Source organism: Rhincodon typus, chromosome 17, assembly GCF_021869965.1.
Source record: "Rhincodon typus isolate 14 chromosome 17, sRhiTyp1.1, whole genome shotgun sequence".
NCBI lineage: Eukaryota > Metazoa > Chordata > Chondrichthyes > Orectolobiformes > Rhincodontidae > Rhincodon > Rhincodon typus.
The window spans coordinates 35,941,465-35,965,682 of NC_063348.1; the positions used below are offsets into that span (position 1 = coordinate 35,941,465).

Here is a 24,218-nt window from a genome sequence, read left to right on the forward strand (position 1 = left end):
CTGAGATAACAAGGTGTAGAGCTGGATGAACACAGCAGGCCAAGCAGCATCAGAGGAGCAGGTCTAGGCCCGAAACGTCAGCCTTCCTGCTCCTCTGATGCTGCTTGGCCTGCTGTGTTCATCCAGCTCTACACCTTGTTATCTCAGATTCTCCAACATCTGCAGTTCCTGCTATCTCTGAAATGCTTTATGAGAAACCTGGTTCATCTCTATATGGCAAAAACATCTGGAAATGGCTGGCATCTCTTGTATTGTCATGTCTGATTATCCCTCTGTAACACTTGCAATATTGGCTTCAGGTGTGGATAGTTAATTATTTAATCTTGAAGTTAGTCCCGTCTGTGCTGACCAGAAATCTTCAGTTGACCTTAACTGCACCTTGTTCTTGATGTCCATACTGCTTGCTTGTAATTCTAGGGAAATTTTCTGCTTTTTCTTTTGTTCAGACTTGTTAATTTGCTTCGTGTGTCCAAGGTAAGATTTTGGGAGCAAGCTTGAAGAGACATCAAAGGTGAGCAAAAAATAAAACAAAGAACTGCAAATGCAGGAGATCTGAAACAAACAAAAGATTGTCCTTGCTATTGAGGGAGTGCAGTAAAGATTTCCCAGGTTGATTCATGGGATAGTGGTACTGATGAATGAGGAGAGGTTGAATCAGTGTGGATTATATTCACTGGAGGTCAGAAGAATGATGGGGGAATCTCAGAAACTAAAACAATTCTAACAGGACCAGACAGTGTAGATGCAAGAAGAATATTCTCTGGTGGGAGAGTCCAGACCCAGGGATCACAATCGTAAGGCTATGAGGTAAATGATTTAGGACTGAGATGAGAAATATCTGTACCCAGTGAGTGGTGAGCCTGTGGAATTTGCTACCGCAGAAAGTAGTCAAGGCCAATCCTTTGTATGATTTCACGGAGGAGTTGGATATGGCACTTGGGGCTAAAGGGATCAATAGATGTGAGGGAAGACCAAAAACAGGCTATTGAGTTTGAAAATCAACCATAATCATAAATGGCAGAGCAAGTTCGAATAACTGAATGGCCTACACATATTTATCGACATTTTGACAGAAATTGTTTCACACTTTGGAAATATGGGATAACACTTGTTTTAGATCGTGTTACAATGTTGAGTGCTGTATGCTGTAGTAGCCCTACTGTCACTGGATGAATTATTCCATCAGGTGGTAGACTTGTGGTTTCCTTGCAAAATTGGTGCATTCACAATGAAATGACAATGTAAGAGATGGGTGACAAGTTATACGCACCTGGTTTTGCTGTTGTTGATTGTATCATTGATGTCCAACAATCTAGCTGTATATTCTTCAGAATTCTGACTGGTAGAATATTTTCACTAGCTCCTGTGTCAACTTTGTTGTGTGTTTGCCAGTTTTCTTTGGTCATAAGATATTAGTGGAAGAAACTTCAGACTGTCGGACTTGATTCACAAAATGTGTCACTTCGCGATGTGGAAAGTCTGTTCACCTTCTGATTGAAGGTTCTTCCACTCTGATTCTTCATCTTGGTCAGTTTAATCATTAAGTGCTTGTTCATATGTAGGTCTCTGGTACGCTCCTTGTTGCTGCCAGTGTGCTACACACTACACATGTTTTTTATTTGGTTGCATCTTTGGAAACATATTTCTCCCAATGGTGAGCCCAGTGTCCTTTTGCATTACATGTCTTGCAGATATCTTGGGCAGCTTTGCAGTGAGTGTGACAGACTGCACTTCCCGCTTAGCTTGCTTTCTGCAACCTGGCTACCATCACAATAGTGGTAACTGCACATAAATGCTTACAAATATTGTTGTCCAGCTATAATGCTTAATATTTTCTGCCATATTACAGTGGTCTGTTGACGTTATTTCACTTTCTCCAAAAGGTCTTTAAGAAAGTTTTGGATATTGAAGCTATGATCATGTCCATAATTCACTCAGACAACTCAATGCAGAGATGACAGTACTTTCCGTGGTCACAGCAGGTACTGGCAATCTGCCCCTGGCTGTTGCCTGTAGGATGTCAACTCTGAAATGGTGCATTCTGAAGTTCGCTTTTACATGAAACTGATCCTGTAGCATTTCCTATGACTTGGCAGGATCTCTCGGGTCCTCTCCAGGCAGTCTGCTTCTCTGGAACCCCTTGATTCCAATGGCTATCTTTATTAACACTGCTTGCTTATTTGCTTCTGTAATGGCCAAGTCTAAGATGCATTGCTGTTTTCTTTGCTCAAAACTCTAAATTCAGATTGGATATGTGCGGCCTTCCAATTCATTCTTGCGAACTTTTTTTTTTATTCATTAACTGGATGAGGGTGTCGCTGGCTAGGCAGCATTTATTGCCCATCCCTAATTGCCCAGAGGGCAGTTCAAAGGCAACCACATTGCTGTGGGTCTGGAGTCACCTGTAGGCTAGACCAGGTAAGGATGGCAGTTTCCTTCCCTAAAGGACCTTAGTGAACCAGATTGGTTTTTCCTGACAATCGACAATGGATTCATGGTCATCATTAGATTCTTAATTCCAGATTTTTTTATTGAATTCAAATTCAAAATTCAATATAAAAAAAAAATTGGTAGTCACCTTTCTGATGTTTCCTGACTTTTGCAAATGTTATCAATGTGTAGCGGATTTATAGTAGCAAGCCTCTGTGTGAAGATTCAGTAATGTAGTTGCTGTGCTTTGCTTTTGAAAAAATTACTTCCCTGTGGTGTTTTTGCCCATTGCTTAAGCTTTCTTGTTTTGAACACTTTATTTTTGCTTATGTAGGTTGTCTCAGTGCCTCTGCAGCTTCTACAGCTCAAGTTGGAACTGCACAAATCATTGATCTGGTCAGCTCAACCATAAAGTACTGGCTTTAGCCAGTACCATTTGTATAGTGATTTGTTTTACTGGGCCTCAGTGTAAGTGCAACTTCTGCGCTGCTTTAAATCATGTCTGAGGCTTTTTCCTGTTGTTTTCAAGTTTTTCTCACTGCCTTCATTTTTTGAAGAAGCTTAAGATATTAAAAAAAAGTTTGTACTTCTTGGCTTAATAAGTTGAGGTATAGAACATAAAAGCTGGAACGTTTTGGTAAACTATATAAAAAACAGAGCCTGAGCGTGAGTAGTCGTCCAAATCTGGGCAGCCATATCTCGGGAAAAATGCCGAGTCATTGGAAGTTGCTGAAGTGGTTTACCAGGTTGAGAAACTGAAATTATTTCTCTTAGAGAAGCTTAAGAGAGTAGGTGTGTTCGAAATCAGGAGCTATTTTGATGAAGGAGAACTGGTTTTCAGTGGCAGATGGGTCAGTAACCAAGGGATACAGATTGAAGGTGATTGTTAAAATAAAGGACTGAGGAAGCATTTTTATAGAGTGAGCTGTTATGATCTGGAATGCATTGTCTGAATGGGTGCTGGAAGTAGATTCAGTTGACACTTTCAGGAAATGGAAGTGGATAACTGCTTGCAAGAAAAACATTGTTTAGGGCCATGGGGAAAGCACAGTTGGACAATTAGGATGTTTCCTCTAAATTGCACAGTTATGATGGGCTGAAGGGTGCTACGGTACTATCATTTGCAGCAATGTATATTCTTTGTGATGTAATGGCGGATGGATTCCCCTCAAGAGGGAGACAGCTTTGGAGGTTCACATTATAGCTCAGTGTTTTAACATACCTGAGTAAAGTGTTAGCTGGTGGCCATGCTTGAGAGCGGCAATGCTTAACTTTCCTTTCAATTTCCTTCATGGAATTGATGAACCTATTGGACCTATGACCTTATTTATGTGGAAATTCCATTTTTTTTAAAAGCAAGAGGGATATTGTCCTCTGGTGGCCAAGGTTCAAATACAATTGCAAAACTGAAGTGCAGGAAGGTTGTAGTGGTACTGTTAGCAAAACAATTGCATTACAATTTAATTTGGTCATGAAATAAGGTGGGAGAGAATTTTTAAAATCCTCTTGCACTGTTGATCTGGGGTATAATTAATTCATTAATTTTACACTGTTTATGTGGGTGTGTGTAATCTGTTGGTAAAAAAAGCTTTTAAATTTATATTTGCAATGAAAATAAATTAACATATCTGGCATGGGTTCATCATTTATAATCTGACTCATTCCATATAGGCTAGGAAATATGTTTGCAAATAGAGTGGGAACTGTGAACTTTATTGTCTGATTAATGTGTCACTGTGTAAGTTTTGATGTGTAATAGCCGAATACCTTTAATCCTTTTGAATTGATTAGTTTTAAAAAATATATATAAATTGGTATGCTTCTAAGAACAGGAGGAAGCAGTACAGCTCTGCAAGGCAGCTCTGCCATTTGATTATGTTGTTGTTCATCTCAATCTCAATTCTGTCTACTTGTGTAACCCTTAACACTGTTAGCTGATAAAATATTTAAAATAGGCTGATAAATTTAATCAGCCTCATTTTCACTCACATACAAGCAAAACACTGTGACGCTGAAAATCTGAAATTAAAATAAAGTAAGTGCTGGAGAGAATCGGGAGGTCTGGCAGCATCTATGGAGAGAGAAACCGAGTTAATGTTTCATCCAATATGACTCCTGTTCACTCCTAAATGGCATGCCCCTCATTTTGTGATTCTGTCCCTGAGTTTTAGACCCCCAGCCAGGGAAAACGTCCTTCCTACGTCTGCTCTATTGTTTCCTAAGAATTGTGTGTGTTTGAGATCATCTTTCATTCTTCTAAACTTGAGAGAATGGTGGTCTAATCGATTTAGCTGTACTTATTCTTGGGATGGAGGGATTAGTTTGATGAGTTCCTTCTATGGTGGGTTCACCTTTCTGTAGTTAGGAGACCAAAAGTGCATACAGTACTCTGGGCACGGTCTCACCAAGACTGTAGGTAATTGTGTAAGATATATTTGCTCCTATACTCAAATCCTGTGTAATACAGGCCAACATGCTGCTTGCTGCTTTAAATACCATCAGTGGAATATGAGCACCAGTTTGGACTAGTTGGCTTGGTGAACAGTTTTCATGGCCTGTTGTTTGCAATGGTGGTGTAAAGGTGAGGGGTCTGAATAAACATGGTATAATGAATTGGATAATTCAGGCACTATAGGTGAACTTCATTCCAAATACCTCCATGTGGCATGTTATATTGTTAATGAAATTGATATTTTGCATTTTATAATTTTTGTTTTTATTTTTCAGTTTGGCACAATATAATAAATTCCTGAATAGGTTCCACCTTTCTTGAACATGGGGACAGGAGGAGGCCATTCAGCTCCTGAAGCCTGTTACTCATTCGATTAGATCATGGCTGATCTGTACCAAGTACATAAAGACAAATAAAATCCAGTCTCGTTTTGAGATTAAATTCCTCACTTACATTGGCTATCCAGCTGATGACTCAATCATTTTCCAGAGAAATGAGTCCTCTTTTAAATTCGTCTTTGTTCGGTAGTGTCTCTAGTCTGCTCCAGAAGTGAAACAAGCTTATTGCCTACCCTGGAACATTATGCTACTGGTTGCTGGCAAGATGACAAAGCCAGTCAGTAAAACAATATAATTAGGATTGGTTCAGCATCATTTCCTTAGTGCTAACCAGTTTTTAAGGAAGTCCCCACAGTGAATTTTGACCAAGTCTGTAAACCTGTTTACTGAATAAAGATTCTCCCTTTGATATTAAAGGTGTTCAGCCTTGTATAATTCATTTACTTAACTCCTGAAGTGGAGAAATACCTGCATTGAAGTTCTGAAGTTGCTGGTAGACGATTGTTATGTAAGGATTACATTTACATGTTAAAGCAGCTTTTGTAAGCATTTAAAATGGGCAAAACTATTTCCTAAATTTCATAGCTACTATTTGTTTAAACAGTAAGGATCTGAAACAAAAAAAATTGTGCTGGAGAAACACAACAGTACTGGCAGCATCTGTAGAGAGAACACAGTTAATGTTTCCGAGTCCAGTGACTCAGTGACTGTACTTAAAGCATTAACTCTGTTTTCTCTCTGCAGATACTACCAGACCTGTTGTGTTTCTCCAGAACACTCTGTTTTTGTTTCAAATTTCCAGCAGCCAGAGTTCTTTGTTATGTTAGTAAAGGCCTGAATCTTTGTTGAATAGAATGCACAGCATAGAAACAGCTGTTTAGTCCCATTGCTGTTTATGCTCCACACGAGGTCTTCTGCCACTCTTGTGTTCTCCCTCAGTGTGTATCTAGCTTATTTAACTAAAAGAACTTTTAATGCCCTTCACTGTGCAAATTTAGGGAAGTATTTTTTGACGTGACCAATGTATCCTGGATTTAAACCAAAGTTCTTTGATGTGGTCCATTAGAATATGGATCTGGGCCTGTATTCTTTTTTATAGCCCAGTAGGTTCAGTGGTCTCTTTGGGCCGGTAGGTCGGGATTTGGGAAAATGTTCTTTGCAATTGCAGCAGTTCAGAAATTTAGACCCTCAAGTCCATGCATGTTTGTGCTGATGGGTGAAATGATAGTGGAAAGCAAACTGAGCTGATTTCAGTGGACCTTTGTCCCAATCTATTTTCACTTGTGTCTTAACGGTGAATTCTGGTATCATTACCAGATTCCTGGAGCAGCTTGGCTCCGTGTCACAAATTGTTGTGCAACTTCAGTGGCTTTGTTAATGTAACATAAACAAAACTTCTTTAATTAACTTCTAATGGTTCTGAAATGTCAATTTTGATTTTGTCAGTAAAAACTGCAAGAACTGAGGGTGTTGTAAATCAGAAACAAAAACAGAAATTGCTGGAAAAGCTCAGCAGGTTTGGTAGCATCTGTGGAGAGAAATCAGAGTTAATGTTTCGTTCCAGTCCTGAGGAAGGGTCACTCGACCCGAAACGTTAACTCTCAGCTTTTCCAGCAGTTTCTGTTTTTGATTTTATAAGTGATTGTTTGAAACTTGGCTAAATTGGGAATTCTTTTGTGGCGTATTTCAGTTCTTTGCATAATCCACACTGACATTGAGGGAGCTGTACCCTCCTAGAGGTGAGGCTTTGCAATGAGCAGGAACCCCTCCTTCCCCCTCGGATGTGTGGAAGATGATGTGTCACTATCTGAAGAAGAGCAGGGGAGTTTTTTCAGTGGAGCGTGGATTATCCCTAAAATGGATCATGTCATTAATCTTTATGGCAACTTCACCTCAAAGCACTCCTTTGGCTGTGGAGTGCATGGGAACATCATGAGGGTTTGAAAGGTGCTGTACGCATGGATCGTGTTCCCTCCTGTTTAAAGTAATAGCTTTGCTGGGATATTATTTTTCTGAACTTTCAATGTACATCCAGTGGATTTTTTTTGCCTTAGCGCTTAGGCCTCAGTCAGTGAGTTCCTCAGAGACATTAAAACACTGAACACATTGCACTTATTGTCTACATTCATTATCTGAGTGTTCTCAACGCTGACTCCTTTTCCTATCAGATGAGCCATTTAAATAGTGTCATTTTAAACTGTGCTCCTTAGAGGCAAGATGTATGGGTGATTGTGACAGGTGACGACGATCCACGCATATACTAACAAGGACGACTTGCATTCATACAGTGTTTTAAATTTAGTAAAATGTCACAAGAAGCAAAATTTGATTCCAGGTGCAAAGGAAATAATGAATATGTTTCATACAGTAAAAGTTCAAAAGTATGCAATTGGGTGCAAAGCAGTTTGGGAGATCTTGTGGTTGTGAAAGGTGCTATGCAAGTGGAAGTCCCTTCCTTCTGGGCTTCCCTTCCCTCCCTCTTGCTTTTGGAACTTGAATACTACTAAAAGGTTGCAGCAGCAGAGACCAGTCAATACCTGGAGAAAGTTTTGCTCAGAGTTAATGCATTTATAAACAAGAAAGAGCTATTGTTATAGATGTTCCACAACTTTAGTGTTTGTTAACAGCAATCAATCCAGTTACTAGAATCAATAGATCAATTTGATTTTCACAATGTGTAGCTTGGGGGTGAAATTACACTGGTTCACTTCATTGTGACATGTTGTTTGGTGCCATTCATAAGTTAACCAGTGCCACCTTAGTCCAGTAATGGTTTCTAAATTAGTATGTTGGTTGCACAGCCACAGACATAGGGAAGAAATGTTTGAGACTGTTTACAGTGTTGGCTCTGAAGGGAACTGATATTGTGTATGGCTAGTATCAGCTATATGAATCTGAATTTGAAGTTTTGGGGTTCTGTAATAACGACACAGAGGCCGGATCTCGTCACCAAGTTACCCTTTATTTACTAGTGCACAGTACAGTGGCTGTGGGCAGCCAGCTCGGAGTCTGTCCTCAATTGAGGAGATTATAATCTCTTGGTTATATTGGTCAGCCAAGGCTTTCCTGATTGGCTGGTTAACAACCCCAATCAAGGACCTCGTAGTCAATGTGGTCCACCTGGTCCCAATCACTGCAGGTTCAAGACCCACTCAAGGGCATTCAAACAAAAATCAAAAGCTGGCACTCCCATGTGCAGTATCATGGCAACAATTACAAGTAAACTGTTTGGATGTTATCTAGTGTTTTGACCAATATTTATCTCACATTTAACAGATTATCTGGTCATTATCACATTGCTGTTTTTGGGAGCTTGTTTTGTGTGAAATGTCTTTTGCATTTCTAAGATTACAACAGTGATTGCGCTTCAGAATTACTTAATTAACTGTAAAATATTCCCGGATATTCTCTGCTGATGAAAGGGAATGCAAATGTAAGTCTATTTTTCCTTAAGCTTTTTGGGAGAGCCTTATTATCAGCAAATTTCCATGTTTGTACATTGCAATTTTTAACCACAAGTTTGAAATGACCTTTAAAAGGCTTGTTTACTTCAAACTTACCTTCAGCCCTGTATGTACTGTAACTGTCCCGTCCATGGTGACAAATGGAAATGCGTACCAGTACAGAAGCCTTTGTGGGCTCTGTGATGATAGGTTGTCTGCCTGACTCAGTGAATAACACTATCACTTCTGTTACAGAAGGTCTTGGGTTTGAAGTCCACATCAGATTTTTGTGCAAAAACACTGAAGGTGCTTCCTTTGGATGAGATGTTAAATCGAGATGCCCTCCGCCGTTAGGTTTACTCATCCTCACTGCCGACACCTAAAAACACAATTTCTGCTGTCGGAAGAATGGTGCCAGTTCAGAAGTTAAAGTTGTAAAGTGCTTTAGGACACCTTGAGGTCATGAAAATACAGTTTGTTTTCTCTTTTTGATCAATTGTCCTTTCCCCACGCTGTTTTGAAATTTTCTTTTTCAAATAGTTATTAATTTAATGCTTTCCTTGCTATTATGGCTTCTGCTTATAGTTTTTTTTCTTGCTATGCGCTGGAACTCATGTCCTCATAATCCTAAGTATCAATAAAATGCTCCTTTTAATCACTTCCGTTTATCCATTTGGTTATGATACTATGTCAATGCTCCTGAAACCCAGCAGTGAGAGCAGGTCTTCTGATCTAGTCATCAGAAGTTCAGAGTTGAAGATCTCTATTAGATCTCTCAACCTGGCAAGTTTTGATAAAAAGAACTTGTTTTTCTGGCCCTTTGCCTCTCTTTGTAATAAAAGTCTCTCAACCCTGATGTTGTACAGTATTATTTTCCTATCCAAGTCCTTGGCATCCTTCCTGAAGTATGGTACGCAGAATTGGAGGCACTATTCCAGTTGAGAACTAATGAGCAATTTAAAATTTTAGCATAACTTCCTTGCTTTTGTACTTGTTGCCTCCTATAAAGCCCAAGGTTTTGTATGCTTTTAATTCTTCCTAACCAGGTGGATGGCCTACATCCAAAAGCGCCCTTTTCCATTTTACTTCTGAGCAACCATGTCCCTCCCATTACTTCCTCTGCTGTCGGCCATGCTCAGGAGCAGTATTTTATAATAATTTTTCTCACCCATTTTTGGTCATGCTGATCTTTTTGCAATTAACTGTGTCTCCTGCTTAGGCACTATCTGCAGGGGAAGATAATTTTTGGTTATGATATTTATGCTCCTGGTGTTATTTACCCTGCGATATTTGCATTCCCCACTACCTATTTATCCAAGTTGGTAAATTAAGATCAGCAACACGTTGTGTGCCAGATGGGCTTGGTTTGCAAGTGCCAGCTGCTCATTATAACTTGACAAAGTTGCAGAAATAAATCCATGGTAGTTTCATGCATATTTTAAGGTGTGTGCCAATTTGCTGTGAATTGGTTTTACCCTTTTTGTATTAAAGAAGTAAAAACCATTTGTTTGTTAAATATTTAGTTCTTTAGATCTTTGCTGCAGTGCTTGGAAAAATAAAAAAGATTAACACAAAGTTGCGGCAATGCGTGTGTGTCTGTATGTGTGCGCGTTTCTCTCTGTGCTTCAGCACCAAGAAAGATTAAAAGAGACTTTCACATAGTGTTTAAGCATAACTTTGTGGAAAGTGGAGGAGGATGTTGAAGCGATGACCCTTTTCAGATATTGAGCCACTGTGGTGACAACCTGTTTGTGTAAAGTTACAGTATGAAGGACACATCAAAGAATGTGACCTATTTAATCCAAACTGTTGTTTTCCACTGTGACAATCCTGAAGGGCCAGTGCTGTCCAAAAGGAAACCTCACAAAAAAAACCTAAACCCACAAGAGTTACATTTGATTGCTGCTTGTTTTGCTTCTTAGTGATAAGGGATATACTCCCACATTGCTCCCTAATTAGTAAAGGCTTGAGACAAGCGTTGTGCAATGCACCTCATGTTCAGGATGTAAATGTATCTTTAAGAGACACGCCCATATGGCATTGCTGCATCCTAGTACGTGACCTCGGAGATTAAAGGTCTTGTGCTCTATCTTACCTCGGATCACTTGAATCTTTGTACTGAAAGCATGTTGCTTTGTGTACCCAATAACAATGTTAGCTCAGACACCTATCAGCCTAAAGAATATAATATTCGTACACAATGGCTGTTTGTTGTAAATGTTTGTTGGATTCTTCAATTTTGCAGTATCCACTTCGAATGGGAGATAATGTAAATATTGCCACACTGGTGGAATAGCCATTTGAATGCAAACTCTCATCATGGTAGCAGTGATGGGTGTCTGTAAAAGACTTCAACGTCTCGGTAGCAGCTATTTGAAAAACCAATTGAAGACCAACTCGGCAACATCTTTGGATAGAGAATTTGGACAAAACTTTATACCTTTTAACCAGAGCCAATGTGAACAATTGCAATTGGCAACAACCAACATTGAGCCGTTACTAGATTTGCACATGTCAATTACCCAGGGGTGACCTGACAGTATAAAGAAGTACCTGAGTAGGCCCAAAACGTCAGCCTCTCTGCCCCTATGATGCTGCTTGGCCTGCTGTGTTCATCCAGCCCTGCACCTTGTTACCTGAGTAGATTTGTTTGTTTTGGCCAATCAGAGATGAACTTGGACTATCACCAAATAATTTTCAAGGACAAACAAGTCTTAATGCCAAAAGCATTACACCAAGATATCATGTTCATGTTGCACCAAGGATGCATGGCTAATGAATGCACATAATAGCTAACACATGAATCTATGCACTGACCAAGGATGAAACAGGATATTCAGTGACTCGTGAATGTATATCTATTGGGGGTAAGCTGTCCTCTTTGAAAAAGGAAAGTTGCCTATTGTCTAACAGATATCAGTGTACCTTTAAGAGACATGCTTATGGTATTATCACTATCATAACATGTGGTCTGAAGGTAAAAAGATATTTTACTCCTCAGGTCATTTGAAGCATGGCACTCTACTGAAAGCATGTTGCATTAACTTACTTAATGTTTGCCCAGATGCACGCGCGCCAGAAGAATTAAATGTTTGTATATAATAGTCATCTGTAGTAAATATCTGTTGGATTGTTTACAACAATATACATGCCCAATTTCTTATGTTACAGAAGATAGCATAAACATTACTGAACCTGGTAAAGCATTCTGTTGTGGGTAAGCTCTCATGAATGGACATCACACGATTATGTCCCAGAGCGCTAGTTAGTTACATGAGAGGCCGAGGAAGAGCGACAGTTAGCTGCAGCATCCTCTATTATCTGTAATACTAAGTTGCGGTTTGAAAAAATGTTGCCTGACAGCGTCATAGCGACACATTGGATAGTAACTTTAAATAGGGATATTTGAAGGTTTACAAAGTAGTAAGGATTCCTGCAAACCACATTGTGTCTGGCAAACTGGATTTCTTTTTGAGAGAGCCCACGCAGTCTCAGTGGGCTTAATGGTCTACGTCTGCTATATTGTTCTTTCAGATTCTTGTGAAGAGGTAGTGCTCTTAGAATAGGCTGAATGGCCTCTGGTGCTGTAGGACCTCATTACGAGCTGAGAAATAAAATTATAATAGAAAATTAGTGAAATTATATACAGATGGATGCAACGAATCTGCTTAAACTTTTCTTTCCTAGACTTGATATAACTGGAAGGCTACCTGTCCTGCATATGTTACCGATTCTGAGTACTTGTTTAAGTATAATGAGCTGAAATTTAAAATAGACAAGCGAGACATTTGATTCCAATCTTCAATGTGCTGGAAATATTGACTGTTATAAAGCATGGAATGGTGGGGATATGACGGAATAGAATCTCTTGTTACATGGAGAAATACGCTGAAGATCAAAGACTCATACTAGTCTTAACACTGGACTCTCATTTCTGTCATGTGGAGAACTGGAATCCTACCAGCGTACAGCTACTGGTGGAGAATTACATCGTGTTCTTCAGCACAGGATCATCCAGCCATTCAGCCTACGCTGGTTTTTATGCTTTTTTTTATGTGACTCTTCAGGTAGGAAGCTGCTCCTGTTGCTAAACTCGTTTTGAGACTGGTGTTCACTCTCCTAATCGACTTATCACTTCTGAGTTAGAGTGCACCGTGATTTGAAAGGCCAAATGGGATACTCCAACTCCCGTTTCTTTCTTTACCTCAAGTGCATAGCTGTTACAATCTATATTACACAGTTTAATTAAAGCAAATGCTCTCTTCATCCCAGAGGCATATTGAAATCTCCAAAAGTTACTTACGATGTATAGATGAATGCACTTACAGTCTAGTTGAACACTGTTAGCCATGGCTTAATGTATCACTCTGTCTTGTTCCTGGTTGTGGAGTTGTAGTTCCACCCGAGAGTTAAACGCAAAATCTGGGCCGACCCTCTCATTGCAGTACTAAGACGGTGGCGCACTGTCAGAGGTGCTGTCCTTCAAACAAGATGTAATAATAAAACGGGCAGCACGGTGGCTCAGTGGTGAGCAGTGCTGCCTCACAGCGCCAGGGACCTGGGTTCAATAACCTTGGGTGACTGTCTGTGTGGAGTTTGCACATTTTCTCCGTGTCTGCTTGGTTTTCCTCCGGGTGCTCCGGTTTCCTCCTGCATTCGAGATGTGCAGGTTAGGTGGATTGTCCATGCTAAATTGCCCATTGTGTCCAGGGATGTGGAGGCTAAGTGGATTAGCCATGGGCAAGTCAGGGTTACAGGGATCGGGTAGGACGTGGGTCTGGGTGGGATGCTCTTCAGAGGACTTGATGGGCCGAATGGCTTGCTTCCAAACTGTCGGGATTCTATGATATGGGCATCCCTTTTACTAGGTGCAGTGGATGCTAAAGATCCCATCCAAAAGGATTAGGGAAGTTCTTCCTGATACTCTGACCAAGAATTATCCCTCACTCAAATCAATTGAGTGGTCTTTAATCTTATCGTATTTGGGAGCTGACTGTGTGTAAATTTGTAAATTTGCAAATTCACATAGACCAGTTGTGCCAAATGATCCATTTCTCTGTTATTCATTTGATGTAATTGGCCACTAAGCAATTGTCATCCTTCTAAATTCTTTACTTACTCAGTTACCTGAACTCTTGTACATGCGTAAGCTATAAATTGGAACAATGTTTGAGATAAAAGATTTGGCATTGAAATTAAAATCAATTCTCATTTCTGTTCTGTGGCAGGATAATAGAATTACAAGTTTTAAGCATCGGCCATTGCAATAGGATTTATTGGTTGATAGTGAAGTATAACTTGTGTGTGGGAGGCCTTGAATGCTGAAGAGTTGTGTTTTCTGTACAAAACAACTGAAATAATTCTAGTATATTGTTGAGAGATAAATGGTGACCATGTGACAATCCAGATTAATTGTGTCACTGGGTAAAGTACTGTACTCTCTTTGTAAAGGTGCATAGATCCCAGTGCGTGTATTTGATTCAAATTACATTTTGAAATTTGATACTTTTTCCAAGATGCAATTCTTCCTGGCTGACATATACAACTAAAATCAAGCCATTTGGCTTCTGGGAGGGAGCTTTTGCTGATGGAGCCTGTTTTGAATCTGTATTTAAGAGTGCTATTTATTTGACAAAACCAATAACACACATATTAAACCAGATGGAGCCACCATGTCATCAATAACAACTTGCATTTATGCAGCACCTTTGTATTAAAATGTCCCAACTAGTCTCACAAGAGTCTTATCAAACAAAATTTGACTCCTATTCAAGTAAGGAAATATTAGGACAAGTGACTAAAAGCTTGGTCAAAGAAGTGCTTTAAATAGCACCTTGAACAGTGAAGCAGTGGGAGAGAGACAGAGGTGTAGAGAGAAAATTCAAAGCTTAGGTAACAAGATATGGCTACTAATATGGTTTCAGAATTTGGTGTTGGGATGTGAATGTTGCTGGTAAGGGCATTATTTGTTACCCATTCTGAAATATTCTTGAGAAGGCCAAGTGTGCAGTTAAAGCTGGGGTGTTCACCAGACCATAATTAAATGTACACATATCTTGCAAGGTTGTAATTCTGGAGTGGATTACAAAGATAAGGTGATAAAGATAAGGTGAGACCATGGAGGGATTTGAACACAGTTTAGAACTTTAAAATAACTGTTTTGCTTAACTGAGAATCATCGTAAGTCAACAAGCACACGGACTTGGGGCAAAAACTAGGACCTGGACAGCACAGCTTTGGATCGGTTTAGAGCTTACCTTAGCCTGCCCCCATCCCAATATCTCCTTATGTGGTTTGATGTTAAAATCTCTTTGATAATCGTTCTGGTGAGGGTTCTTCATACAGCTTACTATGTTAAAGGTGGTGTATAAATACAAGTAATTGTTGTAATATGACTGTATAATGCCAGCAAAATATTCAAGTGTACGGTTTAAAACATTTGAATTGGGTGAACTGTGGCTGGATGGTTGAAATACAACTTAATCTGGGGTATAATATGGTTGGTAGTAAATGGCACACTGCACGATGTTAGTAGAAAGGAGTAACAAGTGAGTTGGTTTCATTCTCCTACTGATGTTATATTTCAGACCTCCTACACCCATTCAGGTGCAGTTTTACTCAGTGATAGCAAAATTTTATCTTATCAGGGTGCATCAAATTTGATGGAAACAGGACATTCTCCCCTGAGTCCATGCCAATATTTATGCACAAAAGCCCCCACCACACCCTACCAGTTTCATCTAATTGTATGAGCTCATGTTCTTATCAAAGATTCACTTTAGATTGATCTCTGCTAGTTATCTCCAGCCCAAGTTGGGTTTCATTGAACTTTAAAAATATATATTAATTCATTAGATGTGTGTGTTCTGGTCAGGCCAGCAGTTATTGCTCAAACTAATTGCCTTTGAAAAGGTGTGGCAGCCTTCCTGAATGCAACTGAGTGGCTTGTGAGGCTGTTACAGCGGGCAGTTAAGAGTCAAGCACGTTAATATGAATCTGGAGTCGCACGTAGGTCACACCAAGTAGTGGTGGCAGAATTCTTTCCCTGAGGACATTAGTGTACCAGATGAGATTCTCCAACACTTTCATAGTTTTACAGTCACCATTACTGAGTCTACTGAGCTTTTTATTCCAGTTTCATTTAAGTAATTAAATGTAAAATTCCAGCCACTGTGGTAGGATTTGAACTTCTGTCTGCGGATCAATTGTCCGGACCGCGTGTTTACTAATCCAGTAATGTAACCACTACGCTATTGTATTCCTAATTTCTCTTATTTCAAACAGGCGTGGAAGGGTGAATCAACTCCCCTCTTTTTAACCCTCTTGATTGGCCTCAACAAAGATTTTTATTTATTTTTAGAATGTAGCTATGTCATGTTTCAGTTAAAATGTAGCCGTAATTGAAATAAAGGAATCAATTGTTGGGCTTTCTTGAATGAAAAATTAATTACCATCTCAGAGAAAATAATAAAACACAGCATCAAAAACGCAAACACAAGAATAAGCTTTTAAAAAGTGGAGTGTGTCTGGTACAAAAAGAACAATCAAGAATTAGTGGTTTAAAAAGTCTTTGGAGCTTTTGAGGTTTACTTTAGTTTTTAAATCAAGACCACAGTTGGTTAGTTATCTTGTACAGTATCCAAGCCAGTGACAACATTTATAGATAACCTTCAGTTGTCGGTGAATACCTATTTCTCCAACCTGCGTTATTACTGGGTGCTGTTTTTCATGAGGCTGGAACAAACCTGGAGAAAAGAGAACAAGCCATCCAGTTCTGCTGTTATGAATCCACCATTCTTTTTGCTGTTGCTTGAAAATGCTGTTCCTTTATGTATTCCTGTCTCTAGGCTTCATTGTCTTTCCCAACCTGATTACCTGTTGGTGACTTTCGTCCCAATATGTGAAATTCACAGAAAGGTTTAAATAAAACAACAGGAGATACAAATCCGAATACTAGTTTGTCGTTTGATTACATATTCTCAGTTTAGATTGGCCTTGTTTATTGGTGGTTTTATAAACTTGGCTCAGACTGGTAAGGTAACCATAATGGCTATCTTAAATGTTTTTTCCCTTTCAAATTTTAGTCCATGTAAGGTTCCAGGTATTAAAAATCAGATGATGAAAGTCAGAAATTTATAGTTTATTTTTAAGAAGATCATAATACCAAATTACAATCACATTGACATTCAGATTGCTTTTATTAATTTTATAATTTTTTCAACTTTGATTTCAGTTGAAAATTAGTGTGAATTTCTTGCTGGTGATACGATGTGTATCTTTCACAGAAAGCACTTAGTTTATTACATACAGACTTGAAAATGTTGCTGCATCATTCGGGGACTGTGCTGTATCAGATACCAAGAGCAGAAGGATAAATGACCATAATATCTGGTTATTGGTTTATGATGTATTCAGAATAAGTAACTCCCCTGTGTCGCTTTAAGCAGTAACAAATTAGGCAAATTTTATGTCGCAAGTCAGAGGGAAGACTGGGTCTAGTTTTAAAACTTCGTCTGACATTCACAACTTTTAACAATGCACCACTCCCTCACGACTGTACTGGGATTGTCATCCTGGATGAAATGTTCGTGTGCCAAGATTTGAATAGAAATCTTAAAACTTGGAAATGTGCAGCCAACTGTTGAAGCACAACTGAAGGAAGGGTAGATCAGGAAATCTTGCTGCTGTCAATTGATCAGTCATGAATTTACATCAATTCTAGGCAAAGTCCAAACCATACACCTCCATCCTGAATATTGTAAATGCACAGATGGGCAAGAGAACACATAGTTTGATTTTTTAAGTCCGTGTTTCTTCATCTTGAGGTTTATTCTCTAATAATAATTATTGAATTGACTCCAGCACAATGAGTTAATTGTTCCGAGTTCTGGCTATTCTTCTTTACTCCTTTCTGATAATTCATTCTCTCTTTTCCAAGTGGACAACAATGTAGTTTCTATTTAAGTTGTGAGGAGATTCTGTACTATAGCACAGAAAACTTAATGGGAACATTTTACTAATGTGCTCCTTCATAATATTTTATGATGAAAAACTCATTTTCTTCTCTTATTATTAACATCAGGGTGCTGTTAAGAGATAAATGGCTGCATTATGTTCGCCTGAAAGTGATTACTGTTGTTTTCAGCTCTTTTTGCTATGATGCAGGATTGAGAGGGAGCATTTTAGTAGCAGGAATGGAACGCTGTGAGCCAGAAATGCGCTGTCAGCATTCAAGTTACAAAAAAAAGGAATTTGCTGAAGGCTGTTCATTAGCATTCTGCTCTCTTACTTTAGTGCTTTCACCTGGCTTGCTCTCCTACCCCCAACCCCTCAATACAGTTCTTTTGAGTCCAGACATTGTGGAACGAATGTATGGTCTTAGCTCACTTTAACAAGCTGCTGCCTGTGATTTTCAGCTTACGATGCATGAACAGAATTATTTTCAGCAGAGAAAGAAAGGAAACTTAAGTCAGGATCAAAATGAGTAGCAAATTTTTTTCAGGCGCGTTCTGTTTAGTTGTACAGTGATGCATGTTTAACTACTTCAGTTGCATTTTCTGAAATCTTAACTGCTATGAAAACATTTAGATGCATTAGATTCTGGAATTTCTCTATCAGTCTCACATGTTGCAAATGATGCAACAATTCAAAGCTCTTGGGGCAATGAATGCTGAGTAAAGCATTCCCCGTGCAGTCACTCTTGCAATGGACAGTGCCTTCTGTTTGACAAGGAATCAAGTGCTTGGGTGGGGAGGCATGGATGGATGCAATAGCTTTGATCCTAATGCCACAAAATAAAAGGTGGCTGGAGGTGAGTTCTAGGCTGATGCAGGCTCCACTTCTACCCCCCGAAGCCCCACATTTTTAATGACCAGGTAATGGCCTCGTGGTATTACCGCTAGACTATTAACCTAGAAACTCAGTTAATGTTCTGGGGACCTGGGTTTGAATCCTGCCATGGCAGATGGTATAATCTGAAGTCAATAAAGAATCTGGAGTTAGAGGTCTGCTGATAACCATGAAACCATTGTCGATTGTCAGGCAAAACCCATCTGATTCACTGTCCTTTCGGGAAGCAAATCTGTCATCCTTACCTGGCCTGGCCCAAATGTGACTCCAGACCCACAGCAATGTGACTCTTAACTGCCCTCTGAGCAATTAAGGTTAGGCAATAAATCCTCATTTAGCCAGAGATGCTCACATCCCATGAGTGAATTAAAAAGAAGTGCACTATGGTAGGAGGTTGCTGTCCTGAATTCCCCTACATCAAGCTGAGGATTCTCTGTTCAAATTATTTCTGTACTACACCTCCGTTTATAGCTTGGCGAAACACTTGGATTAAGGTGCTGTGTTTGGAGCACTGTAATAATGTTACTAGAACAGAGAACAGGCCCCTTGGCCCACTGTGAGTGAAAGATATAATGGTACCAGTCATCCAGAGGCACAGGTTCAAATCCTACATTGGCAGTCGGGAATTGATGTTAATTATTGATTGCCTATGACTACAGTTCAGGTATACTTCCTTGGCTGTAAAGTGCTTTGGTACACATTGAGGTAGCAAGAGGTGAAAGCTTGTTTATTGTGTACAAGGTGATATCAGATACAACTGTCTGGAGTGTCACGAGAACATGTAGAAAAACTGTAGTTACTGAAGAAATTCACAATGTAATGGGTATGGTAAAATTAATCAATATGGTGAAGATCTTGATAAACCAAATATGGAAAACATGTTTTCTTTAGCAAGTGAATCAATAACTAGAAGCCATTGATTTAAAACAATTGACAAAGCCTAGAGGGAAAATGAGCAGATTTATCATTTCCCAAATTTTAAAATCTAGAATGCACCACTGTTACCTACTAAAGGTGGAGGAAACAGATTCCATTGGAGTTTCACAAGGCAAGTGAGCAGGTAGTTAAAGGTGACTAATTTTCATGGTTATAGGGAGTTAAAATTGGGGGCAAGGACTAAATTTGACAGCTATTTCTAGGAACTTGCACAGGCAGGATGGGTCACATGTCTCCTGTGTTTTGTATGTGCTGTCAGCAACACCTTCTCAGTGCATGTTCCTCAAAGGCCCATGTGATCTCGTGTGGATGAGGATAGCACTTTCTGGTCTAACCAGAAGAGTGTGTTGGAGTAAACAAGAGATAGTTAATTGCATCTCTGCTACTATTTACATGTTACAAGGTCATGGTATAAACTATTGCAGAGTCTGTTTGGGGGGACCTGGTCGTTGTTCTGATTCCTACAATGCTGTCTTCATAAAATCACCTCAGTGGTTCGTGCTTATGGCATTCAATCAGTATCTGCCCTTTCAGACCCATATTATAACACTGTGCTGCAAGATTCTATGATTTTTAGCCTGTAAGAAGATTATATCGACTCGAGGACACTGCAACTGACCTCACTTAATATTTATTAAATCCTGTAATTCTGTACGCTTGCTGGATTATACATCTGATCTTTAAATGTTATCCAGAATTAATGTGTGGTGAATCTCAAATGTAATATGATACTGGCTACCAGGCTACATCTCTGTGTTTTTGTTTAGGCTGTGTTTATTGCCACTCCAACTTCAGGAGCCAAACTCTCCACCTGTGCATTTATAGTACTTGTGCTGTCACTGCTAGCAATGCTGCAGAGAGGTGCCTGCATCAAAAACAAGTAACAAAGTTAGAGTTTTGCAAATCTTTTAAATTATTTCAAATTCTGTGATTGTGATTTGCTCACTGTCCCACTTGACACACTTGTCGTCACTGCTCCAGACTCCTCAGTACCTTCCTGCCACTATCTGCCATTCAGCCTCCCTGGGAGCGAGGGAGCAAGGTAGTGAGAGAGGGTAATGCAGTCAAGAGTTGGGAGTAAGTGACCAGGATGCTAGCAAGTGAGGTGATGAGCATGGTGCTGGACATGGCATGGAGTGTAGTGGCGAGAAGGGGAGTGGGAGGAGAGAGATTGGAATGGCAGAGCTGGGCACCATGTATGTACAGGAGGACTGTAAAGGCCTTAAAGAGTTTCTTGGGCATCACTGGCACCCGATGCCCACACAGTGGCAGAGTCAGCACCAGCTTCTGGCTCAGCACCAGCTTCTGGCTCAAAGCGCACATTGATGGCATCAGCAGCATTGACCTCCTTTGCCATTGTGGTGGCAGGAGATGTTCCATTTAGGCTAAACCAAACTGAAGAATATCATGACCATACTGTAAATATGATGTGACCCAGCCAACCTGAGCATTTTGTTACCTGCAAGTTTCAAGAAAAACAACAAAAACTTGCGTTTGCTTGGCAGCTTTGATGGAATAAACCTCCCCAAGGACCTTTCACAGGAGACTCGCCATTAAATTTGATACCAAGCCATGTGAGGAGTTGTTAGCATGGTCAAAGGTTTTACGTGGGGAGAGAGGGGTTTCGGGAGGAAAATCCCATCTCTCTGGCTCGTTTTCAGCTGCCTGGCCTGTAAGATAAGGGGTCAGAATTGGAGGAGTGCATATGTTGCAGTAGGTTGTAGAAAATGGGAGGGGTGGGGCCATCAACAGATTTGTAAACAAGGCTGAAAGTTTTCAAGCCATGGTGTGGTTGGTAGTCTTGGAGCCAGTGTTAATCAGCAACAATAGTGATGGCAGGCAGATTGGATCTGATGCAGTTAGAATACTGGCAGTACAGTTTTGGATGACCAAGTTTGAAGGTGGAAGATACGAAGCTGGCCAGGAATGTGTTGCAGTTATCAATTCTGGAGGTAGCAAAAAGCATGCTGAGTATGCCGTACTGTGTTATCAAGATGTGCCTCTGTGATTTATGATCAACGTACTCCTTTTTTTTTCCTGAAGTGATCCTAAAGATTCCACAAAAAACAAGTGAGATCAATGATGCAATTTGATGAAAATACGAACTTGTTTTCATAAAATTGGTCATTAATCTGTCAACTTAAGGAAAGAAGCCTGTTATCTTTACAGAAGCCCAGTCTAAGTAATTTCAGACCAACTTAAACTGAGTTAAAGACAGAACTGTTTTTAACTGTTGTTAATTAAGGGAAGAATATTTTTAGGATTGTAACAGTTTCCTATTCTTCAAGAAAGTAATATCCTGTTGAAGGGGCTGGTGCAATCTTGATCTTTCGTCACATCCAGACAACCACACCTCTAACAATGCCATGCCTCCTTGAGTGGCCTGCCAGTCTGAACTGTTCTGAGAGGGTGCCACCAGTTGAACAGGATTGACAGCCATCATCCTGACTTTGTGTTGGTAGAGATAGTTTAGTAAAATAGAAGCAATGAATCATAATTCTGCAGCTCAGAAGGCATTTTTTCAGTCAGTGCAGCTTATGATGACTCTTGGAGAGTGTGATCCATATAGTTATGTTTCCTTGACCTTTCATGTAAAATTTTCACTTTACCAAATATATATCAGCTTCCCTTTTTTAAAAAGCATATGGCAAATTCTACTTACTGTGCTGCCTCTGGTTGGACATTCCATATGAATGTGTAAAAAGTGAAAAGCATATGACTCCAGTTCTGTCAGCCTGAGCCTGACTGATTCATTGCCTTGTCTATCATAATGCAGACACCCTTCAATCCTCTCAAGGCTACACAAGTTTAAAAACTTTGACAAAGAAACTACTTAAGCAATCATAATTAATACAAGAGTTAACAGCAGTCCTGATTAATGTTATACTGTTTGTACGTGGTGATTTCCACCTCAATCATAAATGACACCGGCTCTCGCTTGAAGGAAATCAGCATGTGCCTCGTATGATGACTTTTCCATAAGCCTGTGTCCTAATGACATGCTGATTGGTTGGTTTGAAATGTACTTTCATACTCTCTCCTGTGCACATTTTGATGGGCATCTTGATGTTATGCTCTCTGATGTCTTCCTGCCTGACCAATTGACAACAATTTCTCATTTCATTCTTTCAAATTCTTGTACTTCTGTACACTTCTATCTGATGCCCTCTTAACCTTTGCTGAATTTCTTGGCAGGGGCTTGGTAACTGGAAAATGCAGGGAGAAATGAAAAGTTTTTTTTTTGCACAATAACGTTTGGTAAATAGGTATGTACTGCCTGGAAGGTTAATGGAAGCAGATTTAAAAGTGCCTTTAAAAAGACAATCAAATTAATACTTGGAGGGGAAAACTTTTTTGAGGGGCTATGGGGCAGGAGCAGAGTGTGGGAACAATTGACTAGCTCTTTGAAAGACCCAGCAGCCCAGCAGGTTGGGTGAATTACCTCCTGGATGCTATGCTGAGTCCTGGTGCTGCAGGCTTTTTCATAACAGCTGGCACAAGAGACCTAGTCATTTTGATGGATTCTCTTCCTTCGTCTTCTTGATGTAAAGATCTAAAGGGACTGGAGGAGCTGTGGGATCTCTAGGTGCAGGCACACAAATCGCCAGAAGTGTCAAAAGGTTAATAAGACTATTTTAAAGAATAAAGCTCTGATTTCATTTCTGGAGGGAATAAGGTTGAAAAGCAAAGTTCAACTTTTATAGTCCTTCCTTGGATAAAATTCAGAGTACCCTTCACGTTTTTGGCCTCCATATAATAAAAAAGAATGGAGAAGCAAGTAGATTACTAGAATTAGGCCTGATTAAAGAAACCTTGACTTATTTCTCCAGAGGAGAGACCAAGGCTCTGACCTGAAGTAGTCCTTAAGGTTAAGAGTATAAAAGTGTTAATTAGAATAGACAATTGGAACTAGGGGCCATCAATATAAGATAATTTAGGAGAAACATTTTTGTCAAAAGAGTGTTGAATATGGAATCTGAGTTTGAAATGAATAACGTAGGTGCGCTTTTAAGGAAAACTGGATAAGTACACGAGGGAGGAAGAAATTGAAGAATATGTTGATGAGGTTAGATGCAGGACGATGGCAGAAGGCTTTTATGAATCAAACACCACCACATACCGGTTGAACTGAATGGTTTGTTTCTGTTCTGTAAATCCAATGTTTAAAATTCTTCCTAAAGTAAAACTATTAAGAGGTTGTTTGTTATGCTTGTAAATGCAATGTATATGTTTACAGTGAGAAAATCAACTTGAAAGGAAATGCCCTTTTCTCAATTTGTGAGTTTTTAAAAAAGATTTTTTCTCTCTCTAGATTTTCTCCTGGTTGGGCTCCAGGCTTAAGGCTTGGAGAAATCCACTGGCGCCATAGATTCCAACAACTGGAGCGGCAGTGAAAGTCCTGCCGAAAACCTCGAGAGAATGACAGATTCAGCTGATAAGCCGATGGACAATGATGCAGAAGGTGTCTGGAGTCCTGACATAGAGCAGAGTTTCCAGGAAGCCCTGGCCATCTACCCACCATGTGGAAGGAGGAAAATCATTCTCTCAGATGAAGGCAAAATGTATGGTGAGTCACCAGAACTGTAGAAAAAGGAGACGCTTTTGGGACCAGATGGTCTCACTGCTACCAGCTGTGCTTCTGTCTTTTTTGTGTTCTCTCTCTCTCTTCTTTCTTTCTTTCTCTCTTCCTCTCTCTCTCTCTTTCTCTCTCTCTCTCCCCTTTCTTTCTTTCTTTCTTTCTTCCTTTCTTTCTTTTCTTTCTTTCCTTTC

At 39.7% G+C, this 24,218-nt stretch overlaps 1 protein-coding gene across 6 annotated transcripts in view; it reads left to right on the forward strand.

The window, feature by feature from the left end:
• Positions 1-24,218, forward strand: part of tead1b (TEA domain family member 1b) — a 191,112-nt gene that overhangs the window by 45,421 nt on the left and 121,473 nt on the right. For all 6 annotated transcript variants that reach the window (XM_048606803.1, XM_048606807.1, XM_048606802.1 and 3 more), the window contains one exon: positions 23,761-24,015. In XM_048606803.1, coding sequence (XP_048462760.1) covers positions 23,868-24,015 — 148 coding nt within the window. In that variant the 5' untranslated portion in view covers positions 23,761-23,867. The remainder of the gene's footprint in view (positions 1-23,760; positions 24,016-24,218) is intronic.